A 25,341-nucleotide genomic window follows, 5' to 3' on the forward strand; every position below is an offset into this window, starting at 1 on the left:
TAATCAAGAACCTGTCAATCTTCATTTAAAAAAATACACAATGACTTGGCCACCACAGCCATCTATGACAATGAATTCCACAGATCAACCACCCTCTAAATTAAAGAAATCTTTTTAAAGGTATGTCCATTTATTCTGATGCTGTGTCCTCTGATCCTAGCCGCTCCCACTAGTGGAAGTATCCTCTCCACATCCACTCTATCCAGGTAGGTTGAGATAAAGAGGAAAGAAGCAAGCCACAACTTTGGTACTGAGGAAATGGTAGGGCCTGCATCCAGTCCTGTTAATGATTTAAAAATGTATCATCTCCAATGTCTCCTTCTTGCCAGATTGTTGCAATTATCTCCAAATGTCCATTGGACAATGATACAAAGGATTGCATACCTGACACCTACCTAACTATCTATTACTGCAAACTGTTCTAATAGTTACATCGCCTAGACAATTAGGTGCTTAGGAAAATAATTTTGTTCATTGAGAAAAAACAGTAATTCATGAGATCTCAGAACATGACATCTCAATGACAAGACAACATTTTCTTCCCAGAGACATCTAAAATTTAAGTTGACTAAATAACCCCCGTTCCCATACCTAGATTAAGAACATAAAGTTAACTGTAGATGTGGGACAGCTTCAATATACATTTCTAGCCACATATAAATGCATACATTACGTGAGCTTCATCTTGGACTGGAATACAGAATGAACGGTGCCAAAACCTTGAAGTTCGCCAGGCCAGGACGTTGTCAAAGAAGTTACCAGCGCAGTAAAAAGGCGTCCAACTCACTGTTTGGTTGTTTTGTTGCTGGTCATTTTAATAAATATTTCATTTTTAATTTTATATGGTTAAAGTGTTCTTTCTCCATCATTGATTCGAATCCTTGAAACCTGCTTGAATCATTACACCCAGACTGTCCCTTAAGTTCTTGAATAAGGCAATCTTAATTGATCTTTTAATGTGAAGCACTTTCATTTCAGAGGAAAGAATCAAGATAATCAAATGGAAATTTAAGCTCCTCACTACTGTCCCAACTTGACTTTCAGTTTAAGATCAGTTACATCTTGCTTGACTTCACATCAATTAAGAACATATTTTGTTTCTGCTTTGGACCATACTCCAAGGTAAAAGATTTGTTGTCATTTTATTAACTTTGCAGGGTTGATTAGTTGTCTTTCAGTTTACATGTCAGTGAGAATAAACTTGTTCTTCAGATTTCAACCTGAGAAAGACATTCGACACCAAACAGCTCACAGACCAGAGAGATCCTGGACGACATCGGTAGTGAGTAGAGGGGCAATAAGTGTGTAAGCTCAGGAATGGTTGATCGTGTGTGTGAGTGCAGGGTTGAGTGAGTGGAGTAGCATTATCGGTTAGCATTCTCTTTCAAATATTGGAATGAAACAATATATTCTTGCATGGTGACTCTGCAACAGGTGGCACATGGATTCCTGGTTACCTTTCCAATGTAGTTCCTGCCAAAATGTATTTCAAATAACAAAAAAAGAAGCATGGGGTAGATATTCACTTGCTTATCACAACGTACCATACAAAACTTGCAAAAAATTCGAAGCAACAGGAACATAAGAAAAAAACATTTTACTGGAAGATTGGATCCAATCCCACTGTATTTACACAAAATATGTACATTGATTGACAATTAATATGTACAAAAATACAGTCACAGCCATATTTATATATAAATTAAGAATAAATACAATATGTCGACCTCATGACAAGGCAAAAGATAGAACCAAAAAAGACAATGCACTTTCTGCTCTCCCAAGGGAGAACAAGTTTAGTAACAAGGAACTATGACTTGATGAGTCAGTGGGTGCAGTGAAACCTTGTCTCTTGCGAGCAGTCAGATAATTCTGATTGCAATAATCATTAGGCCAACCTAGAAATATTAACACTGTGGAGCAGCTCTCTTCAAACAGTGCCAATACTTTCAAATAGGGAACCATAGTCTCCCATTAAACAGATCTATTATACTTTTATACATAACGTTGCAACCATTAGTCAAGTATTTTGAATAAAGTTATGATCTATCTTTAAAGAAAAAGAGCAAAATCTCTCTCTAAAGGCAGTCATCAGTCTCAGAGAGACTATTTCTTTCAAAGGGATTTGCGGACTGTTTTCGACAGAAACCCACAGTATTCCACTAAATGGAGCTCTAGTCACTATAAATGTCAATAGTTTGTTGTGAAACGTAACTACCAATGTATTTTCCAGACATAGGGTGTAACTCCACAGGTTCCACTGCACCAAAATTTAAGGTCTCAAAACAAGATGGTTGATACTTTGCGTATCTCTCTCACTTGATTAAAGTACCATGTTTCTTCATTTTTCTTTTTAACTCTTCTTACTAATAGAAGATCTTTTATTTCCTCCTCTCTAGTAGAGGTATTGCTCTTCACATTTCCCTGATCTCAAATAATTTTATAGGTTTGTGGTTTACTTGATATGTATAATGAGCTCTTGCCCACAAATAAATGCAATGTGCTTCGCAAAAAGTAACTCAATTGGAAGTAATTGGAGGACAGAGAAGTTGAGGTTGCTTTGCCTTGAGGAAAGTCAAGGCCATTATAGAACTTTTGTCAAGCCTTCAGTTCTTTCTCATTGAGGATGACATATAGATTCAAAGAAATTCCAGCGATCCTGGTATCTAACATGCCCACCATAATCTGCATGTGATGGATAACGGCAGCTAATAGTGGCCACAGAGATGAAATTTGAGAATAGTTGACATAATTCATATAATTATGAATGAAATTACGTGACATAATTTCACGTCTATCAGATCCCGTCTCATTCTTTATTGCTATCCCATGTTATTTTGGGCAGGATCATGGAGAAGAAAGCAACCCAATATCTTCATTTAATAGTCAATAAACCTCCATTACTGGACTTATTTGTTTTACTTGTTGCTGTAGTAACACTATTATACTTCAATTAAGCCTTCCTCTCCATAACACTACCTCAATTTCTCCAATGTCTCCGATATACATTTGTGTTTTCCTCAAGATTTATCTCTTGATTTGGGCTGAAAGTGGTCAACATGGATTCTCCAAAAACAGGAAAAATAGGTTGACCTTCAACACCATTGTGGATAGGACAATAAAAAACTAAATGGAACTAAAAGATATGGACCAAACATGGGCAAATGGGACTAGCTTAGATGTGGTATTTTTGTCTGCATGTAAAAGTTGGGCCAAAGAGCCTGCTTCATTGCTGCATGATTCTAAGACTCTATGACCATCTTTTAAAAAGGGCATTTAAAAATACATCAGGGAAATAAATGTTACTATTTGTTTTCAACAACAGCCTGTGTTAACACATAAAAGTTACCTTTCCCCAGATGACTTGTGAACTACCCCTTCCACCCTGCCAATATTCCTACTTTTTACATAACAGGCCATTCGGTCCATCTGCTGTCTGCTGGCTGTCTGCTCCCAATGGAACTATCCCATTCATCCTCTCCTTATTTCCCTGTGTCCCTGCAATTTATTCTGTTTCATATATTCATCGACTGCTCTGATTATTTTGTCATTTATTCACGATAAGGAATAGTTTACAATTGCCAATTAGCCTATCAATATGCCTTTGGGATAATGGGGAGGAAATCAGAGCACGCGGAGAGTCAGTAAACTATGGGGGTCTAGATCTACGTTCAGTTCTGAGTAATGCACTATAGCAAAAATATCTATGCACAGGAGCTAAAATGCTGTAATCATAATGATTACTAGTTTAAACAGACCGGGGTATGGGACAGAGATTGGTGTGCTGGGAATGCTTATGCTGGACAATGCTAAAGGGAGGTACCATTCAAGAATTCAACTTGCATTTAAAACATGGCTGTAAGGCGGAAAAAATGAGGCAAGGTGCATGAAAGGCATGTCTGCAAATGAATATCAATTAATAGAAACATGATACTAGGTAGAGACCAAAAACATGGATAGAGAATTAGATGCTAAGTAAATACTTGTTAAAGAGAAAGATAGAGAATAGGCCAGGAAGACCAGCAGTTAATTGAATTGGGTACAATGTCTCATTGATCCTGAAATCAGGCCTTTATCGGCTTCATTCTTCTAAGCATTCTTCAAGGGATGTGCAAAACCAGTAGATCAAACATAAAAAAGGCATTTGGCAAACAAGTCTTGAAGGAATTGCATTATGATCTACAACTTAGGTCAACCTATCAGCTTGGTCAACTTGTTTTCTTCCAAATCACAATGATTTTTTAAATTGGCAAAAGAATTACAACCCTATGGGATGTACAGGGTGTGAGATGACTCACAGTGATATAGCAACGACTTCAACTATCCACTTACGCTTATCATATATTAATCCCATTTAAGAAAAAAATATTCACTTTCTCATCAACTCCCATCCAGATTCTATCACATCTGTAACTATGGTCAATTTACTCAACCGCACGCCTGGAAGAAACTCACAGGGTCACAGAGAGAATAAACAACACTCGAGGTCAGGATTGAACCCCGGTCTCTGGCACTGTGTGGCAACAGCTTTATTAGCTTCGCCACTGAGACAGGACAACAGCCAGTCCATGACTGCACATAATAAAATCTCTGCTTAATTCACTCTCACACATTCCAGGATTCACTCTCATACATCACATGATTTAGCATTCACTCTACCACATTCCATACTCTCCAGGTATCAACTGTGGCTCAGTAGATTGCACTCTGACCATACTAAGACTGCTGCACTATCAGAGAGGGTATATTTCAAATGAGATGAAAACCAAGTGTGCCCTCATAATTGGATACGAACAATTCCATAACTTTATATGGAGTAGATAGTGGACATTTATGCTCCATAGACATGACTAATATTTTTAATGTGGTTATTATCAATGTCTATTTGTGGGATGTTGCTATTGCGGTTTTCAATATAAAATAAATAATATACCTCAGAATTATGGGCTCTATGCTTTTTGGCATCTTGAGTGTCAAAATTGTTGTAAAAAGTACTATTATTTTTAAGGACATTCTCATACATCCCAAATGCTTCTGAAATGACTCTCACACATTGCAAACACTTCTGAAATTAGTCTCACGCGTTCCAGTCACCCCAGGACTGATTTCTTTACTTCCCAGACATACCAGGACTGATTCTCATATATCTTTAATACTCCAGAATGATATAATCCAGGGTGTGTTCCAAAGAGTAAGGCTGGGCCTAGAAGATGCCTGTTGGCAGTGTTGCACTTAAAGCTCCACTGTTGGGAGTATGAGCATGTACCCAAGCTCCTACATAATTATACTCTAAAGTTCACATATGGTTTTTTTTTCGTTTAGGCAATAGAAAACAACGCATTAATGGCAGGAGCTTTGAAGGCAACCTATACAGGGAGACACTGTCACTGCATTCCCAGTTTCTTCAAGTTGATGTTCTGTAAAAGGCCTCCTTACAGATTCCAGATTCTGAAAATGATGTAGGGCCCCACACAATCCATAGTTACAGTTTCATTAGGCCATATATTGTTTTTAAATGAAAGAGATGCTTCGTCCCTTTCGTAAAGGAGTTTTTGAGGTTAGGTCACTGTTGTGCAGAACATTCCTTTGTCGACGAGGCATAATCCCACTTCATTGGGATCACTACTGAATTTTACACCAACCACACAATTTTACTCCGAGCTAACTTTACGAGTAATAATTCCAACTCGTTGCCATGGATACCGTGCTTGAGGTAACTTCCATTTCGAGTTGACGTTTTTTTAAACCTTGAATCCAGCATTATTTTGATTGCTTAAAACTTGCTCCCATTTTCCTTTGGCCGTGAGATTGAGTACGAAGTCCCTTATAACTTCGATATTGGTTAGATTCTCCAAAGCCACACTTTCTAATTAACTGAAGGCGAGGCAAACGCGTACGGCCAAAGGCTAGCCGCTCTCATCCTCTATTCAACGGGCTGGAGGCTTAGGTAGCTCTGTATACACAAGAGCTGAACACGTACATCATACTTCGCTGACAGGTGTATTCCGGCTCAACTCCTTGATCCCATGTAGGATCCGCTTCATGTGACCCACTCTTGTTATCCCCAAGTCCTGCCAAACACAGGATAGAAGACAGATGTTTAATAGTGCTGTGATAATTTGATAAATACTGTAATAATACCAATGAGAATTTAGATCAAGAAATGAAAATAACCTGCAAAGGAAAGAGGTTTAAATGGATAGAATAATGCTCCAAGGTGTCTGAATGCAATGCAGTGCCTTTCACTCTGGTAGACCACATATACAGTGGCTTGTAAAAGTATTCATACCCCTTGAACTTTTCCACATTTTGTCACATTACAACCACAAACGTAAATGTATTTTATTGGGATTTTATGTGATAGACCAACACAAAGTGATGCATAATTGTGAAGAGGATACATGGTTTTCAATTTTTTTTACAAATAAAAAACTGAAAAGTGTGGCGTGCAAAGGTATTCAGCCCCCCTGAGTCAATACTTTGTAGAACCACCTTTCGCTGCAATTACAGCTGCAAGTCTTTTGGGGGTATGTCTCTACCAGCTTTGCACATCTAGAGACTGAAATTTTTGCCCATTCTTCTTTGCAAAATAGCTCAAGCTCAGTCAGATTGGATGCAGAGCGTCTGTGAACAGCAATTTTCAAGTCTTGCCAGAGATTCTCAATTGGATTTAGGTCTGGACTTTGACTGGGCCATTCTAACACATGAATATGCTTTGATCTAAACCATTCCATTGTAGCTCTGGCTGTATGTTTAGGGTCGTTGTCCTGCTGGAAGGTGAACCTCCGCCCTAGTCTCAAGTCTTTTGCAGACGCTAACAGGTTTTCTTCCAAGATTGCCCTGTATTTGGCTCCATCCATCTTCCCATCAACTCTGACCAGCTTCCCTGTCCCTGCTGAAGAAAAGCATCCCCACAGCATGATGCTGCCACCACCATGTTTCACAGTGGGGATGGTGTGTTCAGGGTGATGTGCAGTGTTAGTTTTCCGCCACACATAGCGTTTTGCATTTAGGCCAAAAACTTCAATTTTGGTCTCATCTGACCAGAGCACCTTCCTCCACATGTTTGCTGTGTCCCCCACATGGCTTGTGGCAAACTGCAAACAGGACTTCTTATGGCTTTTTTTCAACAACGACTTTCCTCTTGCCACTCTTCCATAAAGGCCCGATTTGTGGAGTGCACGACTAATAGTTGTCTTGTGGACAGATTCTCCCACCTGAGCTGTGGATCTCTGCAGCTCCTCCAGTTACTTGGCTGCTTCTCTGATCAATGCTCTCCTTGCCCGGCCTGTCAGTTTAGGTGGACGGACATGTCTTGGTAAGTTTGCAGTTGTGCCATACTCTTTCCATTTTCGGATGATGGATTGAACAGTGCTCTGTGAGATGTTCAAAGCTTGGGATATTTTTTTATAACCTAACCCTGCTTTAAACTTCTCCACAACTTTATCCCTGCCTTGTCTGGTGTGTTCCTTGGGCTTCATGATTTGTTGACTAATGTTCTCTAACAAACCTCTGAGGCCTTCACAGAACAGCTGTATTTATACTGAGATTAGATTACACACAAGTGGACTCTATTTACTAATTAGGTGACTTCTGAAGGCAATTGGTTGCACTGGATTTTATTTAGGGGTATCAGAGTAAAGTGGGGTGAATACTTTTGCACGCCACATTTTTCAGTTTTTAATTTGTAAAAAAAATTGAAAACCATGTATCATTTTCCTTCCACTTCACAATTATGCGCCACTTTGTGTTGGTCTATCACATAAAATCCCAATAAAATACATTTACGTTTGTGGTTGTAACGTGACAAAATGTGGAAAAGTTCAAGGGGTATGAATACTTTTGCAAGCCACTGTATATCACTGGTACATAATTTGCAAGTCCTCACCAACTAGTCATTACACTCAGACCAATTAATAAAGTACTTCTCTGATCAGCCTGTTCTTTGGAGAAGATACAAGCACGTAAATTTTCTATTGAGTTTTCCCAGTCGAATATGATGCTCCCAGATCTGGTTATACCATGGTGCTCTCTAACACAGCTCAATTATGGACTTGCTTCTTTCTCCTGAAATAAAGCATGCTTTTGATATGGGTGGTAATGGGGGAATTTAGATTAAAGAGAGCAGTGGTTGCCTCAACTGTAGAATTGCACAAGTCAATGCAGGTCACTGTCAAAATATTCAGTTTCTGGCCTTATGAAAGTCCAGTTGGAAAATGTTTAACTACAATGTACACACAGTATGTGATCATGTAGTTGCAGTACATACTGGGCATCTTGTTAGTAAACAGTGCCTTTCCATTAGTGTAGAGCTTGTATTTTGCTAGTGAAAAGCAATATCCCGCTCATGCAGAGTCTTATTGATCGGCGGACATGTCACATGTACTAAGTGTGGTACTACTGGGGCTTTTTTCTTCTGGCAAATGCTGGCACATTTTGCATATAACCCCTATATAGCCAGTCATTCCTACAAGATCAGCTTGTAATGCATCACTTTCTCAGCTTGCTTCGAGAATTAGGTGAAGCTAAAACACTGGCCTGTTCATATTTCTCATGTTTCTGAATGTAATGTTCCCGACTAAGTTCACTGAAAAGGATTAGCTGGGCATTGTGGCATCCCAGATGAAATGGTGAAGGTCAAATCTTTTTCATAATTGTACATCTGCTTTTGGTTTGTGAATGGGAGTGATGGTGGCTTTGTATGGGAATTTAATATTAATTTTTCTTTCAGGCCTTCAAGTGGCAAATGGTACGGTTTGCAATTCTTGAAAAAATATAATTGAAGCTTGAACATTAAACTGAAGCACCTGGATAAAAGAGAGGGCTTTCCAAAACATATCTGGCAGAAAAAACACAATCGTGTAATGATCTTCAACATCTTTTGACAGCTATTATCTTGATCCTATGCAGTTCATGTGATGATGGTACAATCACAGAGCTTAGATAAATTATTCCAGAATGGTGATGCTTTGGCATTTCAAAGTTACCTGGGTGTATGACTTGGAGAAAAAAATTGCTAATGGTGGTATTCTTACTTCTGCCCTTGTTCTTCCAAGTGTCAGAGAATGTGGGTTCTAAATTTATACTAATGAAGCCTCGGTGGGTTTCTACAATGTATTTTGTAATGGTAAACAGTGCAGACAGGATGTGTCAATGGTGGAAACGATGACGTTCAGGATGGCTGACTGAGTGCCTACCAAACCCGAATGTTAAGTTTGCATGTTGAATATTCTTAGAATTGCAGTCTTCCATGTTCTTGTCTTCATTTAATCAGCCAGGTCCCGACCTACTTCCCTAGCAAATTTCCAGACGTTAATGATTAGAGATTTGGTGATCGCAACGTCACCAAATGTCACTTGGAAAGTAGTTAAGATGGTCTCTTGCTGGAAATGCTTATTGCTTAGTATTTGAATGGTGCAAATATTACTTGCCACCTAACAGCACATCTGCCAATGATACTTAGATTAGCAGCATGCAGGTATTTCAATATTAGAGGTATTCTGAATGAATCATTCGCATACATTCCACTTCTGACATGATGATAGGGAAGGCAACTTAGGAAGGCTGGACCTTGGACATTGACTTGGAACTCTTGCTATATTATCAGTGCCTAAAGTGATAGGTTTCCCACGACTACAATCTTCTCCCTTTGTTTAAATATGATTCCAATCATTGAAGTGTTTTCCCCTTGGTTCCCACTGGCTCCTGGTGGCACACTTTGTCATATTCTGTCTCGATTTCATGGATAGCTTCTCTCAACATCCTTCTGGATTTCAGCTTTTTTAATGTGTGGACTAAGGCTGGGAGCTGGGAGACCATGCAAACTGAGCACCTACAAAGTGGATTGCAGCGATTAAATGGTGTCCGATGGCTTCCCATCATCTGCCAGACATTTGAAAGCAGATTGATGGGGCAGTAGCTTGTCAAACAGGACCTGCCCTCCTCCATGCAGGCTGGATATATGTAGGCATTTTTTTGCACATTGTCAGATGGCAGTCTGGCTGCACAGAAACATCTGGAATTCATACGCTTTTGAGTGCATGTCTTCTGCAATGTACTCAAGCCCCATGGTTTTTACTGTATTTGATATGCCCAACCAATTTTTGTTATCTTGTAGGGTGAATTAAAGTGGCAAAGAGTGGCTTGTGAGGTGGTGAGAACCAGAAATGGATCATCCAATTGAGACATGGGTGAAAGAGTGTGAACTCTATATTCATGGTCTCCTTTGTGAGTTAGTTAATTCCTCCACAACATACAAACTGGAACCAAGGGATCACCAATCTTTGATCTGATCCATTTGTAATGGTATCACTTAGGTTTTACTTACATCCTGTTGCTTTCATTATTTTTAACACATAAAGTTCTATGCTGCAGCTTCACCAAAGGCTCAGCGTAGCTCCATGCTTGACTGACTGGATTTCTCATCGGCAGCCATAAGTGCCACTACATTTGGCCTGCCATCTTACTTGGGAATTTGACCAATGAAGATTCGTCAAAAATTGGTCAAACAACAAAGTTTCAGAATGTTGTCAAATACAATTCCAAATTTACTGAAGGCTCATAACACACCATTGGTGATCTGTTTATAACTGCCAGATTTGTTCTGAATTTATTCCCTGGTGCATAGTGCAGCACCTCGTGGAAGAATGCTTCTTCTGAATATGGATATAAGAGTTTGTCTCTACATAAATATGTTGTGGTTATTCCTACTAATACTGTCATGGATGAATCCAACTGCAAAATCTAGATCGGCGAGGATGAAATTAAACGAAGGACCATTATAATTCATGTTCTAAATGTAACAGGCAGATATATTGAGAAATACAAACATGTTATATAAAAATGTTGCTTAAGATTCTTGAAAGAAAGCTGCTACTGTGCACAGGAAAAGCATGCAAAAATATATACATTAAACATGCTGGGTTTCTGTTGGGTTGCAACTTGAACAGTACAGTAGTACAAATCGTTGATTCAGCTGAGCTGGCAATACTGTGTTCACTTCTGGCTGCCACACGGTAAGCAGCCTTCTTAAGATTCACATAATGTTGCCAGGATTGGAGTGCTTGAGTTATAAGGAGAGTTTGAGGAGGCTGGGACTGTTTTTTTTTTTTAAAGAGATACAGCATGGAAACAGGTCCTTTGGTCCACACTGACCATTGATCACCTGCACACGTTATTTGTTATCCCACTTTCATATCCTACACACTAGAGGCAATTTACAGAAGCCAATTATTGACAAACCTGCACGTCTTTGGAATGTGGGAAGATACCAGAGCACCTGGAGAAAACCCACAGGGTCAAAGGGTGAATGTACAAACTCCATGCTCAGGATCGAACCGGGTCACTGGCCCTGTGAGGCAGTAGCTCTACCACTGAGGAGAAACCTTATATAGAGGTTTATAAAATTAAGAGGGACATAGATATGGTAGATACTGTCTTTTTTGCAGGGTCGGGGAATCTAAAACCAGAGGGCATAGGTTTAAGGTAAGAGAGGAAATATTTAACAGGGATTGAGAGGCAAAAGTTTTGACACAGAATGTGGTGGTTGTATGGAACAAGCTGCCAGAGGAAGCAGTAGAGGCAGGTATAATTGCAATGTTTAAATTACATTTGGACAGTTACATGGTTAGGAAAGGTTTTGAAGGATACCGGCCAAATGGGATAAACGTTGATAGGCATCTTAGTTAGCATGGACCAGTTGGGATGAAGGGTCTGCTTCTTTGCTGTATGACTCTGAATCTATGTGGTAAAACATCCAGCATCAAATAAAGCGTTATTTTTTACAAATATACAAAGTTTCGCAGATATTTCAGATTAGACAATGATTATCCTGAAAAGTTTAAGATTGAGAAATCTTACACAAAAAATGAAAGGGAAAAAAAGTGTTTGAAATACCCACAAAGCTCGGCAGCAACTGACATCACATCAGATTGTCAACCCACAAAGGAAATTTTGATAATTTTCCTTAAGATTATAATTTCTGCTATCTCTTGTCTCACCTCGTTGCTAATTCTCAATTGTTCAAAAGTCAACTGGCTGGATCCAAATTTCACTCCCAACCTAAACATTTTATTTGTCCCCTGCAGGATCTAAAATATTTTGGGATGTAAAAAATTATAGTGTATGAACTGTTCTGGTAATTTTCATAAATGTAATTCTATTGTCAATTCTTTTAAGTATGCTTTACAAACTCCTTTACGAGTAATAAATTCAAAATTCCTTCCAACTGATGTGATCTCAGCCCACCCAGGAAATTAATGCAGAAAGACGATACTGACAAGGCCAGGCCACACTAGCTTGTCATTCATGCAGAAGTGAGAATGTCACTTGCAGTACCTTCAGATCTCGCCTCTCCAGATGCAAGAGCTCTGAGCCACGGATGTCGTGTCCGATGAAGATGTCTCTGTATTCGAACAGGCTAAGATGCTCTAACCAGGCCGCCACCTCCTCAGTACCCCACTGATGCACTGTGGGAAAGCCAAGAGCAGTGCCACCTTCAGTACCCACAATCCCAAAGGCAAAGAGAAATGCACAACCATCACCTGCTAGCAATGAAGAGGCCCACAGAAATTTCAGAGAGTGCAGAGTTAAGAGGAATTTCAAGAGGATTCAGTGAATCAGTGAACATGCAATGCAACCTGGTGATCGACACAGCTGTTGAAATGAAATACATGCTTTTAAAGCTCCAAGCTACAACATCAAATGTATTAAAACATTTTAGCAGGGAACAGGAATGAACCCTTGGGCCCACAATATTTGTGCCGAACATGATGCCTAGCTAACTGATCTCATCTGCCGGCACATGATTCATACTCCTCTATTCCTTGCACTTCCACGTGACTATCTAAAAACCTCTTCTACGCCACTATTATATCTGCTTCTACCACTACCTACGCAATGTCAATCTAACTCCAGCAATGGAAAACCCTGCTGGACAAAGAAAATAGTGTTGACATAAAAAAATCATCTGAAATACTTAGGTACAGTAAGCAACGGCATCCCATGTATCACTGATGATCTAGTCAAAGTTAGCTGATGCCTATCCTGCTATGGTTTTTAATTATTTTACCTGGGCTATCCACCAAGTATTGGTTGGAAATAGTGGAGGAAGCTGCTTTGTGTTCCTGTTTCATCGGGCCTATGAGAGTCCGAATGAAGAAGTGTCTGAAGAAAGAACTGGGTTTGGACTTGATTCTATAGATGAAGAATGATCACCTGAATGAAATTTCAGCGGATAACTAGGACCTTTGGAATCTGCACACAAATGTTAACTTTTGAGGGAGAAGAGAAACAGGAAGGAGAAAAGTAATTTGGTTGTGTTGGTAATTTGGTTGTGTCCATTCATCTCCACCCCATATCCAGCCTGTGTGATTTCACCCTGAATGTGTTGCACGCCTTGTTAAGTTGCTCCCAGAACCTTCTGCTCAACTCCATGGCAATGGCTTAAAGTCAGTTTGTATTCAGTGACTGCTGGTAGGAAAGTGCAAAATTAACCCAGATGTAATTTGAGCCAGGATGCAGTTTACCCAAGTTAGATACCATCTATAGTTATTACTCAAAGTAAGATTCTATGTCCAAACAATACTATAATTTCTTGTGCAGGAAACCTTGCAGTTTATATTGATGTGGGTTCCATTTAAAACTAACCTGGAGCATGTCCTCAATTAATTGTGCAATACGTTAATGTCTACAAACAGGTAAGACAGCTACTTAATCAGAACAGCTTATCATTTCTTGCAGTGTTTAAATTTAATATTCTGAACTCACTGTTTTTATATTAGATAGACAATGCTGCATCGATCAGGTGCAAAAAAAAAATTCTGATAAAGTGAAAAAAAAGCCAGGCTGGGGTAAATGCTCAGCATAACCAGCCATCTCCATTGGTATGGTTAATTCTGAGCTGAATAGCAAATAGTTCTCTACAGCCAACCTCGAGGCCAGGATTAGTGGAGCTGAGGCCTAATCTCTCTGTCTGCCTCACAGCTGACCCCTCAATCGTAATTAAAATTCATGCTTTAAAGTTTTGCTTTTTGGGGAGAAAATTAATCTTCTTTAAAAAAATTAAGTTCCTCCATGAAGATCACACTGCATTCTGAAAGTTGCTCCACCAAAAAATACATCTGGAACAGCTTAGCTATTTCATCCAACTCATGCTCATTTGCAATTTAATATTCTTAATGGAAATACATTTGACCAATGGAAGAAATGACTCTGTGACATTCTAGTGTATAGTTCCTTTCCCTGAGACATGACATGACATGGTTAGCAAGATAAGATCAGATAAAATAGCTCACACCTGGCAGCATATTATATTAAAACAAAAAATCATAGTGATAGATCTAATAAAACAGGGACTACTTACTTCCAATGCAAATCCTGCAATGGCATGGCATGCTTTCTGCTCCTGAACTGTTTTCCCAGTATTTCAATGGATGATGAATGCAGACCAATTTACAAGGATATCATTGGGAATTCTACCTAGTGGCCCATTATCAAAACAATCAATAATGTCTCTATGAGCTGCTCCACCCATACGCTCCTGCCCGGTCCCTCAGGTCAGCTGGTCGGCTGCTCCTGGAGGTACCGAGGTCTAGTCGGAGGCTCAGAGGGGATAGAGCCTTCTCTGTTGCTGCTCCGGCACTCTGGAACACCCTGCCGTTGCACATCAGACAGGCCCCCTCTCTGTCCATCTTCAAATCCAGTGTTAAAACGCATTTGTACTCCCTGGCTTTTGACCATGCCTGAGGCTTTGCTTCTGTTTGTGGTGTTTTTGATGTTTCTTTATTTTACATGTCTTTTCCTACTATTTCTTTTGATTGTTATTTTTGGTGTGTATTAACTTTTTTGTCAATGATTAGTGATGTACAGCACTTTGTTGCAGCTATGTTTGTTTTTAAAGTGCTCTATAAATAAAATTATTATTATTATTATTATTATTATCAAATTATGAGAAAGATAGATATAGGAGGGCACTGATTTATTTGAATGCGTTTAGCCCGAGCCAGATAGCTAACATTAAAATGGCTATGAAAAATGCCTTCCGCATATCAAAGCTGTTACCATCACTACAGATCGTACTGTGAACTTGTATCACTCCTGACTTGAATGAAGACACATAGGCAAACCTGGATAACGATAAAACACACACAAATGATGGAGAGTCAAAGTCCACATACACACCTGGCAAACCCATATTCCCTCTGGTTTCCTTATTCTTGTTATTTTTCTCTTTTTTTATCTTTGACACAAGGCGGAACTTGGCACTACGAGTGCGTTTGGAATATTCCAACAACTGGCCCTGGAAAGGTAAAGGAAGAAAAAAGCAGTGATAACTTTCAGTTTATTAGACACACAGTAAAAAATATCCCACTCACACTCATGCCTTTGACATCAGGATCAAGTGGGAAGCAGATCAAATGTGTAAACAAGATTTGGCCTTGCTCATAGCATACCAGTCTTTGACTCACACCACCAAACCCTTTCATGCATTTGTAGGAACCAGACTTTGCTAGACTTTTGGATTACTTATGCTCGTTTGAGGTCACAAGGAGCTTTCATAAAACGTCACCTGGCATCTTCAGGAGGAAAATTAATTAGCAAAGAAACAACAACATGGGTTTTCGGCTGAACATACAGTATTCTAAAAATCAATCATTAAGTAAAATTCTTTGTTTGCTTCTGAGCCTACCTCATCATCACTTGGTTCGATGAGCTGACACAGCCAGGGGATTTCTGCCAGTTTACGAAGCTGAAGGTCCACGTTAGCCAGGGCTCCAGTGAGCTCGTCCTTCTGAGGGGGATCCAACTGCTGCACCCAGAAAAGGAAAGCATACAGCAGCATGCTCAGTAATAATCACTAAACAAAAACAAATGCTAGCCTTAAACATGGGGTTGCAAATGTTTTTTTTTTCTACTCAATACATTTTCTCTCTTTTTTTGAATTGTTTTATGATCAGAAATGATTGAACAATGATTTTAGCTTCTGGGTTTCAGTGTCATCACCAGAGAGTGCTTCAGGCTAGCCAAATCTGAAAGCCCAGCTGTCTGTATGTATGTGAAATGGCTACCAAACAGTAGCTGTTTACAGAGTCTGTAAGCAATCCAATCTTGTATGAATTAGTAATACATTATCAACCCCTGTTTATACAACATGTTATCTCTTAGAAAGGCACCAGTTACTTAAAAAGTCTCCGTAATGTTGAAAAATAAAAATGAATTTAAACATCTGAGGCTAATTAATTTTCATTAATTTCAGTCATTAATTGTAATTAACAGAAAATAGAATAGTATGGCACAGGAACAGGCCTTTCATCCCATAATATCTCTGTCAATGGCAATGGCAATTTAAACATCTGCCTCCACAAAGTTTATATCTCACCATTCCCTGCCTGTTCAAGTGCTTGTCTAAATGCTTCTTAAACACTGCTGTCATATTTGCTTCCTCTGCCTTCTCTAGAACATCATCATCTGGTGGGTTCCAGCCATCTACCACTCTTTATGAAACAAACAAGATGCCTTGCAAATCTTTTTTAAACTTCCTCCTCTCACCTTAAATCCACTCTCTCTAATATTTAACATTTCCACTCTGGGAAAAAGACTGACTATTTACCCTATCTATAACTCTCATAATTTCATATGCTTCTTTCATATCGCCCCTCAACCGCTGACATTTTAGAGAAAACAATCCGTTTGTCCAAGCTCTCCTTATAGCAAATACACTCTAATGCAGTTACATCCTGGAGAATTTCTTTTGTAGCCTCTCCAAAATCTTCACATTGTTCCTTCATGCAATGATCAGGTAATGAGAAAATTAGAAACAAGGAATGCAGATGCTGGTTTACACAAAAGGACACAAAGTGCTGGAGTAACTCAGCAGGTCAGACAGCATCGCTGGAGAACTTACCCATATTCTTCCGAGAGGCAGTTTGGCCCGCTGTATTACTCCAGCACTTTGTGTCCCAAGGGGAAAATTACGCTGCATTCTTGCTTTTAATTATTTTCTATTCAACAACTCAGGACAGTGATTTAATGGCATTTATACCTAGAAAATCTAGTCTTGGTAATGACTGCCTTGAGTTGAATTCCTTGCCCTCTCTCAGTGCCCAGTATCAAATGAAGATGATCTGTAAATAGTATTAGAGGGCTGGTAAACCAGCAAGTATCATCTGTGATGAACCTGACAATGTAAGGAGCATCAGTAGGAATATACTAACAACTACAAACATATTCATATAAAAGGATATGCACTCTCTTGAGCAATTATAAAAATTAGATAAATGCAATAATTCTTTCCATATGCAACAGCTGATATCAGGATTCATAAAGTGATTACTAAATACTGTTGCACACTCAGAATATGATTCTTTTGAGATCATAGATTCACATAATTTAAAATGTTGAAGCATTTAATTGCACACAAATGTTGTTGATATTAAAGCTTCTTTTTATATATAGCCTTGCAACTGCAGAAAAGCTCACCCTCACCCATTTGCATTGCAGTATATTTAACATAATTCATGTTTCTTGTGAAATTGTTTAATTTAAACAGTTGCTTATTCCCAACGTGTCTGTTACTTATATGCAGAATATTCCAAACCTTGATCCAGCCTGCACTCACTTAATTATATATTATTCTTTTTATAGAACAAAGCTCATGAATATTTTCCAGCTTGTAATTTACTCCAGTATTTCCACTATTCTATATATATATATATATATATACACCATCTCTGCACTTTAATTAGACTCCAGTCCTTAAATCAGCAGCTGTGCTATTTGATATGTAGATCATTTGAATCTTCCTGTAGCATCAGTTGGTAACTTATTTTAACCATTGAAACATTTCATTTAACTTTTGATTCACTTAATTATTCTACATTTATGTACTAGAACCCATTATTTCCTTCAATTTGGGCCATTCCTTACCAGTGACATTTTGCCTGCCAGCAGCAGCTCGGTCTCATTGTGCAGGGCTTTGCCATTGTTCACCATTTCCATCACCAGACTGCAACTCAAACCCTTTAGGAAACGAAGACAAAATAAGTTTAAATCCATTTTGCGTCTCGAGATCTGCTCAGTGGCATAATCATCGCTGGCGCACATTACATCTTACGTTACCTGCAATTGACAGTGAAGTTAAGGAATCTTTCAATCAGTCAGGAACAGCTTGCACTTATAAACTACTTTATGAAGTAAATGTTTTAATGCTCTTCACAGGAGGGGGGGAGGGGGGGCTTTCTGGAGCGCTAGTATGGGCGTTGTGGGCTGAAGGGACTGGTTTCCAGAGGGCTAGTATGGACATTGTGGGCCGAATAGAGATTCTGTTGAGCTGGCAGCTCACTCACTCAAGGCTGGTGGGCTGGCAGTTGACTCGCGGCTATTCCTTGAAATTTCATTTCAAGCAGGGTGCAAGGCGACTAAAGACAGCGAGTCGTGACCTCTCCCTCCTCCATCTTGCAGAGACTGAGCCACACCCACACTTCTGGGTTTCATAGTCCCTCCCCCACTCCCACCAGAAAGGACGTGGCCTTCATGGCATGATTGACAGGAGAGAGAATCACAACTTTTTTAAAACACTAATAACTCTTTTATTTTTCATCGATGGGAAAAAATCCTCAGCACCTGATGAGCGGAGGGGGACTCTGAATAAGATGGACAAAAATCACAGCTGTACGTGGTAGCGTATTTCCTAAAATCAATATAAAGCGCAAACAGGAAGTGATCAAGATTAGACTTTTAATTATATAGAAGGCAAGGCAACTTTAATTAGGAAACGAAAATTAGGCAAGGCAACGTTAATTAGGCAAGGCAACGTTAATTAGGCAAGGCAACGTTAATTAGGCAAGGCAACTTTAATTAGGCAACACAGTTTTAGCATTTCCAAACCAAAGGCAACACAGCTTTAGCATTTCCAAACCAAAGGCAACACAGCTTTAGCATTCCCAAACCAAAGGCAACACAGCCTTAGCATTTCCAAACTATATTTTTAAACCACATTAAGGGCACTGACAGGACGGTAAATCCACTCACAGTTTAGTAGACATGTTTTCAGTGTTATTCACAGTTCAGACTGGGAGACGTGACCCTCATGCTCCCCCCCATCTTGCAGAGACTGACTGAGGCACTCAACACTTCCGGGTTCTATAGTCCCTCCGGAAGGGGCGTGGCCTTCAGGAGAGAGAATCTCAAAGATTTTTTACACACTAATAACTCCTTTATTTTTCATCAATGGGAAAAATCATCTTGTCCTGCGCAGCGGAGGGGGACTCCGAGTAAGATGGCCAAAAATCACAGCCGTAAGTGGCAGTGATTTTTCAAAAATCAATATACAGAACAACAGGAAGTGGTCAAGATCAGACTTTTAGTAATATAGATTTGAAGACCAGATGAGATGGGAAATAGGAGGATGCAGAGGTTATGTTAATGGGCTTCAATGTAAGGCTGGAGGGAGTTGTAGAGATCAAATGGTATGTTTTTTTTCTAGGGATTTCTACACCAGGGTGAAGTTATTGAATTGACTCTATTGGGGTTAGGGCTCCAGTTGACACCAGCTAAAGTTATCATCACAGATGAGCAACTCTCATTGCAGGCAGAATGTAGGCTGTATAGGTTACTCTTCCATATACCAACTGAACGGCTCTTTATAACTAGGCTAGTCTACAAAGCCCAGGTAATTGGGTTACTGAACTACACAATGTTGCAGTGGAACAGTTGCTGCCTTACAGCACCAGAGACCCCGGTTCGATCCTGATAAGGGTGATGTTTTGTACGGAGTTTGTATGTTCTTCCCATGACCTGCGCAGGTTTTCTCCGGGAGCTCCAGTTTCCACCCACACTCCGAAGACATACAGGTTTGTAGGCTTATTGTCTTGGTAAAATTGTAAATTGTCCCTACAGTGTAGGATCGTTAGAGTGCAGGGATTGCTGGTCGGCACAGACTCGGTGGGTCGGAATGCTTTATTGGCTAGATTTATTGGGCAAGTTGCTCAAAACCTGTGTAGATGCCTTGATTTAATATTGGTCAGTATCTTACACTTAATAAATAGCCAGGATGCAGAGGCAAATTGCAACAGGTTTTCTGAAGTAGGGTTTTTGCAAACTGTGACAACTTCTAGCCCAATGGCAATAGGGTCCCTTTTGTGTATCTGCGCTTCTCCCTCTTCTCCTCAGCATAGTTGCATTTCCCCCCTAAGTGGATGATAGTAGTAAGTGTAGCTCTCTCACTAAAATGCTCCAGAGAAAAACATGAAATATAGAACAAGAAAACCCATAGGAGAACTCAGTGGGTCAAGCAGCATTGTGGAGGCAAAGTAGCTATCTTTCCACTGTGCTCTCAGTACTGATGTAGTGTCCCAACTCAAAATGTCAACAATCCCGTTGTCTCCACTGATGCGGTTTGACCCGCTCAGCTTGTCCAGCAGTTTATTCCTTTGCTCCAGATTCCACAATCTGCAGTCTCTCGTGTCTACAGTTAAACTCTCGAATGGAAAGCATCGGCATGGAGTTTAATAGTGTAGATATCTCAGTACCAAGTTGCTGTGTTCCAAAGTTACATACTTCAGATCAAGATGTGAATTGTGTGTGTGTTTTAGCTTTCTCTGCCTTCTTCTTCTGACTACTGCTTTCTTGCTGATTGTCCTTGGATCTCCTGCGACCGAGGGCAAGTTATAGCCTATACATTGTTTCACCTGGGAGTGATGTTGAAAAACCAAAGCCTAGTGTGATCTTTTGGTATATGTGCATCTATCAAAAAGAAGCTACCAGACTATGACCTGAAACGCCAACCTGAACCATCATACTCCAGTATTCCAACAATCCCTTAAAATCCAGTCCTCTGCTCTCCTAACTGATCATGAATAGCTTGGTTCTGATTTTTTGTATAGTTCACCACCAATGGAAAATATCATTCAAATCCTACATTCTATCGCTGTTTAATCTTCCATTTCTTAGCTGCAATCAATTTTGAGCAGTGCTCCTTGATAAAGAGTCTTGGTAGTGGAAGCAGCTCAGCAAATTGTAATATAGCCTATAGCAACTCTGTATATCAATGACAACTCTGGCCCAGCTGTGAACGTCACTGGAAAACCAGTAAGGAACATAACAACATTCACGTCCTTATATTTGTTGTAGCTGGCCTGACTTCAGATCTGTATGGCTCCTCCAGTCCAGCTGGCTGCACAGCCCACAGTTATTATTACCATTTCTTACCTCTGTTGTTTTTGACTTTGCATAAACTTTATCCATTGATTTGGCACTGGCATTTACCGCATGTGCAAGCTCTTGTTCCATGGTGTGATGAAGCTGTGCTGTCTCCCGAATCCTGGAGAGATAGAGCAGGTGGAAGGTCATTGTAGGGAACAAAAATAAATGACGGGGAACAATAGCTCTCAGAACTATAGCAAAAAGGAAGACAAAAACCCAATGCAGAAGGTTGATGGGAGACAAATCAAACAGGACAGCGCACTGTTGGGGAAGCAAATGTTGCTCTTTCATGAAGACATATCAGGAGAGTAAATTATGATCTGGCCAGTTTCGTTGTGAATCAGTCAAAGCCAAAACCTCATCGGACACTCAATTGAACTATACCAGGAATCAAAAGAAGAAGCTTGGCATTGCCTAACCATTGAGGTCCAGCGATATATATGACAATAATATTAGATGAGAATATTAGTTTCTCCATGTGACATACAACTTACACCTCTAACCCTGTTCTTTAAAATACATAGCTTATAGCAGTGAAATACATGCATTTAATACTTGATTAGCATAGATCAGTTGGGCGAAAGGGTCTGTTTCTGTGATCATAGCTCCATGACTATGACCGCACACCTGCACAATATAGCCTGTTTTACTGCATTGAACAGTTTATGGCACTGAACTACCAGGGGATAGAGGATCTAGTAGGAGGGAGGAACTGACGGGAATCCACATTAGTCAGGAAATGGTGTTGGTAAACTGTTGGGACTGAAGGCTGACAAATCCCCAGGGCCTGATGGTCTGCAGCTCAGAATACTCAAGGAGGTGGCCCTGGAAATCGTGGATGCAATGGTGATTATTTTCCAATGTTCTATAAACTCTAAATCAGTTCCTGGACTGGAGGGTAGACAATGTAACCCCTCTTTTTAAGAAAGGAGGGAGAGAGAAAATGGGGAATTATAGACCACTTAGCCTTACATCGGTAGTGCGGAAGATGCTTGAGTCGCTTATTAAAGATGTAATAGCAGCTCATTTGGAAAGCAGTGACAGGATCGGTCAAAGGTATGAAGGGGAAGTCATGCTTGAATAATCTTCTGTAATTCTTTGAGGATGTAACAAGTTGAATGGATAAGGGAGAGCCAGTGGATGTGGTGTATCTGGACTTTCAAAAAGCGTTTGACATGGTCCCACACAAGAGATTAGTGTGCATAATTAAAGCACTTAAAAGCCTTTGACATGGTCCCACAGAAGTGCTTAGTGGGGTGTCGCAAGTCTCAGTGCTGGAACCTCGGTTATTTACAATATATATTAACGATTTAGACGAGGGAATTAAATGTAACATCTCCATGTTTACGGATGACACAAAGCTGGGTGGCAGCGTGAGCTAAGACGCTGCGGAGTGACTTGGATAGGTTTTGTGAGTTGGCAGATGCATGGCAGATGCAGTGCATTATGGATAAATGTGAGGTTATCCACTTTGGTGGCAAGAACAGGAAGGCAGATTATTATCTGAATGGTCAGATTAGGAAAAGGGGAGGTGCAATGACACCTGGATGTCCTTGTACAATTATCACTGAAAGGAAGCATGCAGGTACAGCAGGCAGTGAAGAAAGCTACTGGCATATTACCCTTCATTGCGAGTGGATTTGAGTTTAGGAGCAAGGTCCTACTGCAGTTGCACAAGGTCCTGGTGAGACTGCACCAGGAGTAGTGTGCGCTGTTTTGGTCTCCTAATTTGAGGAAGGACATTCATGCTATTGAGGGAGTGCAGCGTAGGTACACCGGGTCAATTCTCGGGATGGTGGGAATGACATATGATGAAAGAATAGATCGATTGGATTTGTATTCACTGGAGTTTAGAAGGATAAGAGGGGATCTTACAGAAACATACAGGGATTGGACAGGCTAGATGCAGGAAAAATGGTCCTGATGTTGAGGGAGTTCAGACCCAGTTTAAAAATAAGGAGTAGGTCATTTAGGACTGAGATGAGGAAAAACCTTTTCACCCAGAGAGTTGTGAATCTGTGGAATTCTCTGCCACAGAAGGCAATGGCCGTTTTCAAGAGAAAGTTAGATTTAAATCTTAGGGCTAACGGAATCAAGGGATATGGAGAAAAAGAAGGAACGGGGTACTAATTTTGGATGATCAACCATGATCATATTGAATAGCGGTGCTGGCTCGAAAGGCTGAATGGCCTACTCCTGCACCTATTTTCTATGTAACTCTGTGTATAACAAGTAGCCACTTTTTAAATCATGTAACAGGTAACTTGCACCTCCGATCCATTTCCGGCTAACTTATAGTTTGTTACACACGCAAAAGAGAAGCAACTTATACATCCCCCTAAAGTTTAGTGTCACATTGCATTTAGCAGATGGATGTTAGCTTTTATCCTGCACATTACATCCTCTGACAATCGTTCTCCACAATGAACATTGCAATTTGCTGCTTGCAGCTCTGAAGTTTCTCTTGCACAGTACACTGTCTCAACATTTATGTTGGAAATAAATGTTAGCAGTAAACTTTCCCTCTTTAATATTTTAATATTGATGAACAACTCTCTTCACACAGGAAGCCTATTCAAGGTTTAGGGTTGGAGGTCTGTCCAGTCTTCTGGCACAAATGCAGAGCTCACTCCCAGGATATCTGCAGCTTGGCCTATCCTGCTGTCTCAGCTGAAGGACGATGTGTAGTAGGGGAAAATTAGGCAAATGTTCTTTGAGCCACTTACTGATGGATGAGCGTTCCAGCCGCTCGGCCAAACTGATTGATCTCGGCAGCTTCCTCTTCTGAAACTGTCTCGGGTTGCAAGGCGTGCTGTGATGATGGACGAGGCAGTTCACATTTTTGCTTATCTTCCCAAGACTTCAGTGTATTCTCAAAAGCCTGTGGGAGGGGCAAACACAAATACACTCAAGATTGATGACAAATCACCCATCCACACTCAAACTTTGATTGCACTGGAATTTAATGCCATTCCATCTCTTTTCACCTTGGAGTTTCAGGAAGCAAAGGTGTGACATCACACGATTAAGATGCAGTATAATTTCCTCCAGTGTAGTATTGCTTGAGAAAGGCAATATGTTCAGTAAACCTTCTGCCACTGTTACATGTTAGGAAACTTTCTTGTTATGCATTAACTATTACAAAATGACTAAAATTACAGGCAATTAAACATACCATTTCAATTAAGAGAAGCTGTTCATTGAAATCTGTCCATGTTTGTTATGGAGCTGGCGAATCATTGCATACATATGCAATTTGCAACAGGTAGGGCTAAACGATTTTGCAAGCAACATACCATATCATAGCTCTGGTCATCAATGGTGTGATCAATTAAACAACAAATGAAAGAATTCTCCAAAAACAAATGCATCATCAATGACAGTAAGTCCTTGCAGGCAAGTGCATGACAAGGCTGGCGCATTTGTAATCATGTTCAGAGAGAAATGCTTAGTGAGTGGTCCATCTGGTTTCTTTCTGGGCTCCCCGCCAACATGGAAGGCAGTTTTCAGTCAATTTGATTTATTCCACATGATATCAAGTGGATACAGCTATGGGACCAGACAACAGCCAACCTCTAACACTAATGATCCCTGCTCCAGAATTGACTGTGCTCCAGCCAAGCTATTCCAGTACAGTTACAATGCGATCATTTATCCAACCAAGAGGAAAATTGCTCATATACTATTCAAAATAAAAGGCAAATCTAATTGGCTAATTATCTCCCAGTCAGTTCATTCTCAATCATCAGTAAAGCAATGCATGGTATCATAGACAGCAGTTACATAAGAACAGGAATAATAGGCAAATTGACTAACGGAGCCCGCTCCACCAATTTATAAGGTGTACAATCTTGACAATCTTGTTATTTTTGCCATTATCCTTCTTCGCATCTCTTGACCCCTTGCTGTTTAAATGTCTATCAACTTTTGCCCGGCATATATTCTCTGGCTGCCTCAGCAAATGTATGATTTTTAAATTCCAAAGATTAATGCTCTTGGAATGAAAAAATACCTCCTCAACTCCAATTTAAATGGGCGAGTCATTATTCAGGAACTATGCTCCATAGTTCCCCACAAGAGAAACATACCCCCAGGGTCACAATGTCAATCCCCTTCAGAATCTTCTATTTCAATAGGTAC

At 40.0% G+C, this 25,341-nt stretch overlaps 1 protein-coding gene across 6 annotated transcripts in view; it reads right to left on the reverse strand.

The window, feature by feature from the left end:
• Positions 1 to 869: 869 nt before the first annotated feature.
• The window catches only part of LOC129703558 (diacylglycerol kinase delta-like), a 121,551-nt gene continuing 97,079 nt past the window's right edge, over positions 870 to 25,341 (reverse strand). For 4 of the 6 annotated variants that reach the window (XM_055646134.1, XM_055646133.1, XM_055646137.1 and 1 more), the window contains 7 exons: positions 23,928 to 24,082; positions 21,208 to 21,319; positions 17,926 to 18,018; positions 15,689 to 15,808; positions 15,181 to 15,298; positions 12,337 to 12,467; positions 870 to 6,071 (listed from right to left, as the gene is read on the reverse strand). In XM_055646134.1, coding sequence (XP_055502109.1) covers positions 5,982 to 6,071; positions 12,337 to 12,467; positions 15,181 to 15,298; positions 15,689 to 15,808; positions 17,926 to 18,018; positions 21,208 to 21,319; positions 23,928 to 24,082 — 819 coding nt within the window. In that variant the 3' untranslated portion in view covers positions 870 to 5,981. Of the gene's footprint in view, positions 6,072 to 12,336; positions 12,468 to 14,494; positions 15,299 to 15,688; positions 15,809 to 17,925; positions 18,019 to 21,207; positions 21,320 to 23,927; positions 24,083 to 25,341 lie in introns of those variants that run through there. The other 2 variants (XM_055646136.1, XM_055646135.1) reach the window with 2 other exon arrangements.

Source organism: Leucoraja erinacea, chromosome 14 (assembly GCF_028641065.1).
Source record: "Leucoraja erinacea ecotype New England chromosome 14, Leri_hhj_1, whole genome shotgun sequence".
In the NCBI taxonomy this organism is placed as follows: domain Eukaryota; kingdom Metazoa; phylum Chordata; class Chondrichthyes; order Rajiformes; family Rajidae; genus Leucoraja; species Leucoraja erinaceus.